At 53.4% G+C, this 12189-nt stretch overlaps 1 protein-coding gene across 17 annotated transcripts in view; it reads right to left on the bottom strand.

Moving 5' to 3' along the window:
* Positions 1-10867, bottom strand: part of MTSS1 (MTSS I-BAR domain containing 1) — a gene marked incomplete at both ends in the record, with an annotated part of 132027 nt that extends 121160 nt beyond the window's left edge. For all 17 annotated transcript variants that reach the window (XM_084230310.1, XM_084230306.1, XM_084230300.1 and 14 more), the window contains one exon: positions 10796-10867. In XM_084230310.1, coding sequence (XP_084086436.1) covers positions 10796-10867 — 72 coding nt within the window. The remainder of the gene's footprint in view (positions 1-10795) is intronic.
* Positions 10868-12189: the final 1322 nt, after the last annotated feature.

Below are 12189 nucleotides of genomic sequence, written 5' to 3'. Positions count from 1 at the left end.
GCACAGCACAGGGTGCGTGAGTCTTTGTCTAAAAACATGAGCATATAACCTACTTTGTAATCAAGTGGTTATGGGCGACTGATTTTTTTTTACTTAACTGGGGTTTCTGAGTTTTCCTTTCATTAACTTTATAACACTTACATAATCTTTAGCAGTAATCCCTCATGAAATGCTCTCAAAACATTTGCTAATTTTTTTTTTTTAGGAGAAAGCTTCCTCCTCGGTGAATTAATTAGGGTGTCCCCAATTAAGGCCAGCTCGAAATCAAGGAGGCCAGGTTCCTGGGGACCCTGGCTCCAGGTCTACTTCTGCTTGCAAGGCGACCTCAGTCCCTCCAGCAGCGGTTCACAGAGGCTCAGTGCTTAGAGCCAAGGGCTTTGGCCATCAGCTGCTCCTGGCTCTGCTCCCCGCTACTTGCTTCCTATTGGGGTGCCTCATCCAATTATTCAGGCCCGAGATCACATCCTGCTAGAGAGCTGGCTTTGAAGGTTCAGTAAACAATCACTTCAAAACAAAGAGCAACCATTACACCAAACTCAAAGACTTCCTTAATGGGAAGGCACTCAGCTGCAGGAGGAGCCAGGCTCCTCAAGCCAGGCCTGGGAAGTCAAACTGAGTCTCCCCGGGAGCTGTCTCAAAGCATTTCCAGCCTTGAACGGCAAATATCTCCCCTTCCTGTTTTGCACTCAGTCATGTAGGGTGCAGAGGCCGGTTGCCAGGGCGACTGGACCAGGGGCTTTCTCCAGTAAAACAAACATGTCCTGTGTTTGTCACCTTGAGCAACTCCGTCTCCCACCCTCCGTCTCCCTCTGCTAACAGAGACACCCACCCACGTTTTCATGACAATTTCATGTCTTTGGTGAAACTCCTCTTTCAATAGCATGTAGCCCCCCGGGCTTCTAAAAGCAGCTCCGAGAAGATACTAGAGTGTTTTATGCTTTATCTGGTTCGTATTCATACTGAGTCCTAAAGGGAAAGATAGGAAAGCTATCACAAAGTCAATGGAATACAGCCATTCCAGAATCTGAAAGACAATTCTAAAATGCCATGGGTGAGAGACGGCCCAGCATGGGGGCTGGGACTTAGCAGTCAGACTTCCTGGGCACAAATCCCAGCTCTGACTAGGCTATGACTGGGCAGTGGCTTAACCCCTCTGCGCCTCAGTCTCTCCATCTGTAAAATTAGAATATAGCAGCAACTGCTTCACTGGATGGTTAGGAGGATTGAGGGTCTTTATTTCAGTGAATTACTACTTTGTACACCTGAAACTGACAATCTTATCTTTGGTTCAAATTATAAATTTTTTTTAAAAAGGTTAACATTTTTAAGAGCCAATTTGTAAAGCACTCAGAATTGGGCCTGGATGTGCCACATAAATGCATGTTAATGATAAAATTGATCCTCAGTGTGGCTGCCACCTGTACCAAAAGCCCTCCCTGACTGTCCTCCCGCCCCCCACCCAGGGCCCCCCCAAAAGCCTGCACCAACCTCTAATTACTAATTATTCCTCGGTCCCTCTTCACAGTGAACAACTTTAGGGCAAGGTCTGTGTCTGTCTCGTCCGTGGGCGTCTCTGCCCCACCCATCAGCACCCTGCACGCAGCAGGCATGTCACCATATTTGCTGATATGCGCACGAACTTCTCTCAAATCATTTATGTGTTGAAAGCTGAAAACATAGAGAATGCATCTCTACTGCATTCTCTAAGGGAAAACAGGTTTCTTGTGTTTCCGGAGACATCTGACGGTGTCCTGCTCGGAATTACTAGGACAGTCAGAGACACAAGAGCGTTTTATTTAGCACTTTACTTCATGCCGACTCCTTTACATTTTGCATAACCCTCAACTTTAAGTAGTACATACACACACACACACAGGAGACTGAGTGGCCTGCCCAGAGAAATACAGAAGGAAGTGCAGCGTCAAGCTCCAAAGCCCTAAGGTAGAAGGTAATAAATACTAAGTGGAATCAACAAAGAAACGTGGAAAATGCCACAGGCTGTGTGACTACAGGAGGTAACTTTCTGGTGGGACTTTGAAGGATGAGAAAGATTTCAACAGGTAACAATGGCAGAGAGGGTCCCCCAAGCAGGGTACAGAAAGAACGAGGAGCACAATATTCAAAGAAGTCAGGACATCCAGGCTGGGAGGCAGGGGCCACTGGACAGCCAGCGAGGGCCCTGTCACAGGGGCCAGAAGGCAGGTGGGCCAGGGGTGCAGGGAAGCAGGGAGGAGAACCCAAAGGGAGTCTTGGGAAGGACAGAGGTTCAGTAATCAGCTGCTGCTACCAGGTGGTCACTGCAGGACAAGGAGGGACCCTCCAACAGTGTAGAGAGAAACAGAAGACCCTTACAATGCAAGTCTGCCCCTTCCCCGGTCTCAACACCAACTTTCCAAGACTTTCCTTAAGGTTTTAAAATAAATACCCTGAGCACCCCAGCCGGGCACCCAGGCATCCCCACTCCTTTTACACACAGACAGTGGGTTTGCAAATAGAGAAATGCAAATAGACCCTGCTGAGCCAGATGAGGTTATAATGAACTCAGGGGGGGATTTACTCAGCAAGAAAAGAAACTCCTTTTCTCCATTTCCTGCAACTGCACTGCAAGCTCTAAATACAGCTCCGCAAAGGGTGGGGTAGTGTTTGCCCTAAAGATGGTGGAGATAATTACTACACAGATTTGAAGAGTTCAGAAGACTGCATTCCCAAACCTACAGGCCAGGAAACACACAGCAGCTACTCCTAGATCCTGTGTGCCGGGCAGCATGAGACCCCTTCACAAACTCATTTCAGAACCTGCATGGCCCCTCATGGGGTGCTTTATCAGACCCATTCTATGGAAGAGGAAACTGAGGCTCAGGGAGACTAAGTAACTTGTCTCTGTGATTTAAAACCTCTGGATTAACATTTCCAGAATTTCTCCAAGACAGGTCTAGAGGAAATGATGTGGGGAGGGGGTGGGCAGTGGGCAGGAAGCAGTGTGACATGCTGGCTGTGTCACTATAAACACATTAAAGGTGAATAAAATTAAAAATCCAGTCGTCAAGTGTTCAGCTGTCACCAGGGGCGAGTGGTGAAGGGACCTGACAATGTCCCTGACTGAAGACAATCCTTTTGGCCAGCACTGTTGTACTGCTGATCAAAAACAGCCAAATAGTCTAAGGATGCCCTTTTTCTTCCTTTTACATGTCCATTCATTTATTTTAATGCTGCTTCACTGTCATTTTTTTTTAAACTTTTGAATTGTGGTAGAACACACTGAAGATAAAATTTTCCATCTTGGCCAAATTTCAGCATCTGGTACAGGAGCTGAGCCTATCTGCTTTGTTGTGCAACGGTCCAGAGATGCTGCTCCTTGGACTTCGGTGAAGCTGAGAAGGACACTTGGAGGTGCAGAAATGGTGGGGCGCTCCGTGGTTCCCCAGCCTGCCTCCAAAGCCCAGGATCTATCCCCAACAGCACAGACTCAGGACCTCCGGGGTACGGGATGCAGCATCACTGCCAAAGTTCTCAGGGGCTCCCAGTCATCATGGCCCTCCTTACCAAGGGAGGCTCACCTGCTCAGAAGTGCCTCTTCTGGCCAGACCATCCCTGGAGGCCCAGGCCACCTGGGGAAGGAGACCCAAAGGGGGCCTGGGGCAAAACCTGTCCTCCACCCCCAAGAGTCAGGAGGCCACCGAGCTCGGCAAGCTGATCCTTTTACTGCTGTCCAAATTCTTGGAGGCAAAGAAAGCAAACAAAGACAAACAGCTCAAAAGGCACTCAATTGATTTTTTTTTTTCTTCACCCACTTAAACTAGACAGGAAAAGAAAAACCACTTAGAAACTATGACCAGGGTGGCGTATGCCAAGAACCAGCCCAGGAAGGAGTTCTGTCGGCGAGCCCGCCGCCTCTCCGGGCAGACTGGTACTGGCTCTGCCGACTCACCCGAACTGGAGGGCTACCCGGACGTAATTAACTACAGAAGGTGCTTTTACAAGAGTCCCAAGGCCGCACACAAAATGAGCTCAAGGTAAGGCATTCTCTTTGAGGAGCCTTTTGAACTTTGGGTGAACTTAATTCATCTAATTAGGGGGGCTGCCAAGTTTACACAGTCACCCAGCCTCAGGGACCCAAGGACTCCCCAAACATATAAAAGCGGCCCCCCAGGTCAGTCACGGAATAGGCCGCAGGTGCTGTGTGTGGGGACAAGGTCAGGAGGCAAGGCCACGGGTGACTGGCTGGAGTCTGGCCCAAAAGTTTCTTTTTCCCTCAGCACACCCAGGGGCAGAAGAGAAGGGAGAGCCAGGTGGTCCATTAGAGAGGACTGACAGGTAGGAGAAAGGAAACCACAATATGTCAATATATCACAAATTAAATGATTTCCACAAAGGCAACAGCCAGATGGGAGCCGCCCACTTCACAGCAACCCCAGCAGCTCACACCTCCAGGCTGGCTCTAGGCGAGAGGCTGGGAGATAAGACCCTGGCTCCCTTCCCTTCTTTGCCTCTCCTACAGGACTCAGGCAAGAGAAATGCTATTTTCTAGAAAAAAATCCCCACCATGCTCCTTGCACCTTAGGTATGCTCTGAAGAGCTCCAGGTTTAGGATCAAATAGGCCGAGGTCTGAACACCCAGCCACCCCAAAAAGGCTTTAGACCTCATGTTGTCTCTCTCCAAGCCTCCCTTTGTTCATTTGTAAAATGGGCACAATGCCAGGCTATAGTGGCAGGGAGGACACAGTGCAGGTTTTCTATGACCCGAGCAGACGGGGTAAAGGAGGAAGGAGTCCTGGAGCCCTCAGTGCAGGCTTTTATTGGGATTACCAGGCAGGAAGGGGGGCTGGGGGGCCTGGAGGCTGGCAGGCCTCCCAGACCCCCAGCAAGTCTTCACTCTATCTGGGCTCTCCAGCCTTCTCTCACGTTCTCTCTGCTTCTCTCTGCTTCTTTGGGTTCTCAGCTTCTGCTGGCGTCCCCGGGACGCCGCCCCTAAAAGCCCATTCTCAGCCCAGGTGAATCCCATAAATAGGCCCACACCCTGCGCCAGGCGCCCACCATCAAGCATGCATTCCGGACCGCAGGGTTCCGTCATCCATCCTGATGGCGGGAGGGCAGAAAAGCCTGTTACTTTTTACCTTACCCTACACTGGCACAGAGCAGGCTCCCACCAAGTGATTTCCTGGCCCTTTTAACACATGACCACTTACCATGACCCAGTGGCAAACCAGAGCATCTTAAACTGGGATGACACAGCCCTGGGCGGAGGGACACGGTAGTAATGGGGCCTACTTTAGGATCTAAGCCGGGGAGGGTTTTGCTCTTGCAGGTTATTTTGTTTTGTGTGTGTATCTCACGCTCAGAGGAAGCCCTCGGCACCCTCCAGCTAATTCAAGAATCTCAGCAATCAAAGACAACGGGCTTCCTCCATGGCCAGCCAATTAATTTACTTCATTTGTCTCTCTAGTTTGCTCCTTAATAAGGCCCTATCAGCGGTGCAATCTGCAAAGCTGAGCTAAACTGCTTAGGGCCTCAGTCAGTTCCCTTTGAGGAGCCCCAAATACTTGTCTGATATCCCAGGAAGCTAAATCTGGCCTTTGGCTTTTGTTTGGTTTGGGGAGAGGTATTTGCTTTTGCAGAGGTGCAGATTTTAGGGGAAAGTGTCCTGAAGGCAGTTCCGAGAAGTAATGGCAAACTCAAAGTGATCTCATTTTTCCAAACCCAATTTGAACATCTAAACGGTCTTACAACAGAAGGAGCCTTGCCAGCTCTCGCCCATCCCTGGGAAGATGGAAAAGGCCTAGATGAAAATTACAGATAAAGCGTCTAAATGGATCAATAGTTTCAATCTTTTCACCCTGCAAGCATTTTAACGACCTCAACATGAGCCAACCAATTGACAGGCATCATTTAAGTTTTTTCCTTTTCCCTACCCCTAAGAGGCAAAAGAAGAGGTCAAAGGCCAAGCAGTCAGCCAATGAGGAGACATCACATGAACAGAATATACCTGTACTGCGAAAGTGTTCAGATTCTCTGAAATGCACAAGTCATTGGGAATTCTGTATCTCTACTTGCCGAAATCAGATCGTCAAGCTCAGTGCTTGCAAAGTAGCTGATGTTCAATAAATGCTATGGCAAAAGCACATGTTCCTCTTGCAAGAACTGGGTACTGGCTGAACCCAGCAAAATTCCAACTCACTTCACCCTCCCTGCAAAGCATGACCTAGGATAATGACTTTCTCTCTCCTATTTGGGGCAACACTGTGGAATTTCTGTACAGAGAGGTTTACAACAACTTCTAAACACTTCGATTTAAATAAGAAGCGTTAAGAGATTTCTCCACAGAAACACCAAAGCTACAAATCACTGCTTTCCAAACCTGCACCCACATCAGTGCCAAGAAAACCAGAAAGATTAATCTTCACAGAATAGGCCTTAAACCTCCGAGCAGGCACCCATTCCAGGCAATTCCCTGCTGCTTTTATGACATCTTTACTCCTTCTCCCACAGGCCTCAACCGAGGAAGCTGTAAAACCCTGGACAAACACAGCCATTTGCTGAGCAAAAAGCCAACATGGGCCCATCTGTGCTTTACAAGGGCTTGGCTTGTCCTGCCTTTGTGTGTCACCATTTACCAGGGGAGGCCCACCCCCCTCGGAGCACCTGGCCGCTGACGGAGGCGCTGGCTGCTCTCACGTCTTCCTCGAGAGGCAGTCCGCAGGCACTGACAGCCTTCCCAGGGCATCTGACAAGCCCTTGCGTTGCAGCCACCATACTGTACACAATGCCCATTTATGGCTCCCAAAGGCCCTGCGTATCTGGCTCCTGGCAGCCCAGCCAAAGGCCTTGCACAGAGCAGGCCCTGAATAAACACTGAGGAAGCGAACCTCTCTGATAGGAACCCCAAAGCCAAAGCAGTTGAGGAAGAAAACAACCCTGAAATCATTATCCACTGTTGGGCCCGCTACCCACATTCTTGATCTTATGATAAGTAAGGGAAAATATCATGACGTGCCTTCGGACCACAAAAGATTTCCATGGAATTCAAGAAGTCCTTTCAAGCAGTTCTAATTTTAGGCAGAAGTGAGGATTCTAGTGGCAGACAGAGGTGGGGGGTAGCTGGGAGGGGCGGAACAAGGCCTCTATTCTGCTGAACGCAGGTGCTGGAAACAGGACACCCCTGTCTAAAGTGAGCTGTGGGGTGTGGGGTGGGGAATTCAGGGTGTGATTGGCTGTTTTTTTCACCCTCGGTCACATTATATAACGCCAGACACACTCTCTAACCTGGTGCAAAGTTCTCCCTGCTCAGGTCCAACTCAGCTCCTGACATGCTGATTCTTGAGCAACAAGGCAGAGGAAAATATTTGATTTTAGCCTCCAACTTTTGATTGTTTTCTTAAAGTTACTGATTAAAAGAAGAAAAACATCCTCGGGGTGAGCTGTCTTCAGATTTGGCCTGTCTTCTGGTCATGAAACCTCCCTGAACACCATCAAAACCTGTGCTGGTTCAATTAAATATTTTTTAATTAGTAATAAAAACAACAATCACATCATGTTGCACACCTGAAGCTAATACAGCACTGCGTGCCCATGTAGCTCAAACTTTCTCAAAAAAGTCATGGCGCCCATCTGCTATTTATAGCATCAACCCTGTCTTTATCAGGGACAGATACCACCAAAAGATTCAGGGTCCTTAAAGCAGTGAGCCCTGGGACCACCAGAAGTCAGTCAACTGGCCTTCCACAGTCACTTCCAGGCTGCTGCCCCCCACCCCCAACACACAGACCAGCAAGGGGCATCCCTCCAGCCATAGGAGTCTCTTGTCTCCCCTTTCCTTTGGGAGCAGCTCATAACCAGATGACGTGATTTATGTGGAGGGGACAGACAGGCAGCAGTAAGTGATTTTGCACACAACCATCCTCGACTGGCCACCACCGTAAGGTGGAAGGAAAGGGAAAAACACAAGGCTTCCTCTCATCAAGGAATCAATAAGTTATTTAACAGCTGCTGCTAGATCCCATGGGGGGGGGGGGGAAACAAGGGTTTCTTCCACACCCTCCCCCCTGGAAAGGCTAAAACCACAGACTCGTTGGAGGACCCCATTACACGGGGGTCACCAGAAGAAAGCAGAGAGAATCCTCTCCAGCTTTTCCGTGTCTTCAGTGTCTTTGGTTTGAAAGATGGATGAGTCTTGAAATTATTCTTTGGGGGGGGGGGTGTTTTCCTTTATGTCCCCCTCCAAAGAGGAAATTGACTCCCTTCCTGTGCTATTGCACATTCTGGAGAATCAAAAGCTATTAAAAAACCATTTTCCTTACCCTCTCCTCACCCCAGTCCAACATCACACTTTTGAGAATAACCTAAAAATCTTATCAAGACGGCATTCCACACAGGTTCCCAACATTTACGGGAGTCCTTCAAAGCAAAATGAAAGGGGACCCGGGGCCATGACAAAGTCAGGGGTGGGGGTTCAAGAAAGAGGGTAAGTGGGAAAGTCAGCCTATTTCAGAATTAAAAACTGACTTTGACTGTTGGCCGACTTCACACATACATGCTGCTGAGCCTATGTGCCCACATTTTAAAATTCCCTTCCTAGATATCCCTACCATGGAACCCAGGAGGAAGTCTTTTAAAAGAAAACTCCTTGAAACCTTTCAGCAACTGTCTTATGCAAAAACAATCTTGTATATGAGACACCCCCCTCTCTTAACGCTCTCCTCCCCCAAAGTCTGAAATTCTGCAGACCCCCAACGTCTTCCACCCTGCCTTGCTTGTTTAAAAGCTTTGACTGGGGAAACCAAACCGACAAACTACAATGCCTTCCCACAGGATGAAGAAACCCTACTAAATTCAAAGGTAAAGAACACAGGCACCACAAACGATAGCTCCAGCGCTGAGAGGGCATTAAAAAACAGGCAAGCTTATTTTTAACTGGCATCTTGCCATAGAAAAGCTCACAGCTTAGCGCCCACAAATCCCACCGGGGCCAGAGACCACTGCTCTGGGACAGCAGGTGGAAAGCAGGAGAGCCAGCCTCCTCTGTTGGGTTACCCGGGGGGCTCTGGGCACAAACCGCTGCATGGGAAGAACCAAGCCTGGATGACGGATCAAGGTACAAAAAGGGGGAAAATTTTCCAGATGTAAACACTGGGACTGCAGTGGGCAGATGTGCCAGGTCACTGGGCTCCTTGTTACCACTGGAAATACTTCTCTCCTCCAAAAAAAACACAAGCAGCCTTACCCACCTAGCTCAAATTCTTCCCCTGGTGCTCAGAATACACCAGGTGTGCCTTAAACCAAATCTTGCTCGATGAAAAGGCATGCAGAATTTGAGTTAACAAGAAATACCCCAGAGTCCAAGGGGGGATAGCAATCTTTGTCTCACAAGAGCACTTCAACCAATCCAGGAGGCTTGGGGGCGAAGGCGCTGATGGGACAGGCTCTGAACAGGGGCTAGTTCGAGAGATCCCAAGTGACTCCCAAGTGACTGGCTGAGAGGCATCCCAGGCTGGCTGCAGATTCCGCTACAAGAATGTCAATTTCTGACAAAAGGCACAAGCTCAGCTGCAGGATTTCAAAATGGACAGGACCAAGGAGCCTCGCAAAGTTCACCTTGGGCCAGGTGGCAGTTGCCTCTCCACGGGGGCAGCAGGCCCTGACAGCTGAGCATTCCTTCCCAAAGTCAATCTCTGAGGAGGCTCAACCCTCGCGGCACCTTACACTCCATCAGACAAAAGCTCCTGTGGGCGCCCGGGCAGCGGCTGAAGAGGGGCGGTCCACACCCACTCGCTGCACAGCTTTCCAAACCTGCCCACTCGTTTTGGAAGCCCAGCTTTTAATTAAACACCACCTCCCCGGATCTGTTGAGGCAAACTGGGGATGGGCTGGTGCCAAAGAGAAGCTCCCTAAATACACATTTAAAAAAAAAAAAAACCCCACCACCCCCAATTCCCACCTCCAGTCCTATCGCACGGGTTCTATTTCCCCTGGATGAGTAACACAGAGCTCGCGTCTGTCTCTCTGCACCAGAAAATCCGGGATCAGGTTATCCCCAGTCCCACCCTTTGCAGAAAAAAGCCAGGGTGTTGTTCCCCGCCCCCAACACACAGGCACGCGCGCGTGCACAATCTTCACAATCCTTCCCAGACAAATCCTGGAGTGTGTGTGTTTGTGTATGGAGTTGGGGTGGGGGGGGCAAGAGAAGGGGGTGAAACAGTTGTTTGGGGACCCCGATTTTCCCTTCAGGCTGAGAGCTAGGGGAAGGAGGAGCCCCTGCAAGGCGGCTCCGGGAACTTCTCCGCGCCCCTGGGAAGCGTCGAGGGGCGGCACGCACACCTCGCCAGCTTTGCAACAGACTCATTAATCCCTAATTTGCTCAGTCCCCCACCCCCACCTGGAAATCAGAGCGCGCGCGAGGCCTCCCTCCCGAGACTCTGGGGTCGCGGGTGGGCGTGGGGGGCCGTGTTCCCGCGCCCGGGCGGACCCCACGGCCTCCCCACCCGGTGCCAGGGGGCTCAGGTGCCCGCCCCGCGCCCAGCCCCGCGGGGCGCACGCTCCGGCCAGTGACAGACAATGGGAAACTTAGATCCGGGGCTCCGCACCCCCGGGGACACGCGACGGCGCGGCCCCCGGGGACACGCGACGGCGCGGCCCCCGGGGACAAAGGGCGGGAAGAGGCCCGGGGTCAGCGGACGCCCCCGCCCCCCCGGGAGGCCCCGGGACCCCGCGCGCCGCGAGCAGGTGGCGCGGCCGGGCGCTCCCGCAGGTGGCCGGGCGCGCCGGGCGGGGGTGCGCGGCGGCCGCGCCCCCGGCGTCCTACCTTCATGTCGCTGATGATGGTCTGGAAGAGGCCTCCGAGCGCGCCGCACTCCCTCTCGATCACCGCCTCCATCTTCCCGGCGCCGGCGGGGAGGGTCCCCTCGGGCTGCGGCGGGCCGGGCTCGCGCTCCCGGGGTCTCCCTCTCGGGGCGCCCTTCCGCCGGCTGCGCCCCTCCTGCGACGAGCGCGGCGCGCGGTGCCCAAATGCCAGCGACAGCGGCGCAGAGAGCCGGGCGCGCCGCAGCGGAGCCGCCTACGCGCGGCGCGGGGCCCCCGGCCCTGGAGATGCCCGGCGGGGGCTGGCGCTCAGGCCCGCGCGGGCGCCCGGGACGCGGCCGGCCCAGCCCATCCCGCAGCCGCGACCGCCGCGCGCCGCCCCGGGGCGCGCGCCATCGAAAAATGCAAAATTTTCCAAATTACTGATTATTTTCGGAATTAGAAAAGGGTCGCCCCAGCCAGAGGGTCGGCTCGCGGCGCCCGGATCTGCTGCTCGCAGCCGCGGCCGCCGCCTCCTTTTCACTCCTGCGCGCCCGGCCCCGGCGCCCGCTCTGGCGCGGCTCCCGGGGACGTTCCCGGCGCGCGCGCGCTCGTGGCCGTGCGTCCGGGCGGGGGCGCGGGGCGCGGGGCCGGGCGGCCGCGGCGGGCGGGGCCGGGGGCGCGTGCCCGGGAGGCGCGCCGGGCGCGGGCCGCAGAGCCGCGGGCCGGGGGGCGGGCGGCGCCGGGGGCTCCCTCGCGCGCGGGGCTCCCCCTCTGCACGCGCCCCGGGCCCCCCTCCTGCCCGGCCGGCCGCCGCGGCCCCGGGAGGGCGTGTCAGCACGCGGCCGGGGGAGCGCCCACCCCACAATGGCCGCGAGCTGCCAGAACGCGGGGTGCACCCGCCGCTCCCCGGGGACCTCCCCGTGGCACGCGGGGCGCAGTACCCAGCCCAGAGCGAGCGCCCGGCGGGGCGGGAAAAGCACTGCCGCCGGGGCTGCTGCAGCTTCTGAGAAGAGGCCGGTGCTGTGAGCGCAGGACTGCAGTGCCAAGTCACGACTGCGGACAGCCAAATGTGGCATTCAGGAGAGTTCGTTCGGGGGCGTATCCTGCAGCGGGTGCCGAGTTCAATAAAGTTGTTGGATGAAGGGAAGGTGGGATTGATTTGTCATTGCAAAATAAATTGCATTAGAGCCTCTCCACCGTGAAGCCTGTGGCTGCCCGTGACTCGGGCGGGTGTTTTTCAGGTCCAGGGAGGGCGTCGAGTGTTGGTACAGCTGCAGCGAGCCTGTCGGCTTGAACCTGGCAAGTACGCAGATGTGCCAGGTTGGTATGGGGGCTGATGGTGCATTGTTCCAGCTCCACCTCCCAACTGCAAGGCCTCGTCAGATTAACAGCCAGTAGGCCAGGAGGAGGGGGCAT

This window comes from Talpa europaea (genome assembly GCF_964194135.1).
Source record: "Talpa europaea genome assembly, chromosome: 3".
NCBI classification, from domain to species: domain Eukaryota; kingdom Metazoa; phylum Chordata; class Mammalia; order Eulipotyphla; family Talpidae; genus Talpa; species Talpa europaea.
Note: the sequence above shows the minus strand (reverse complement) of the source record. Positions and strands in the feature narration are given on the sequence as shown.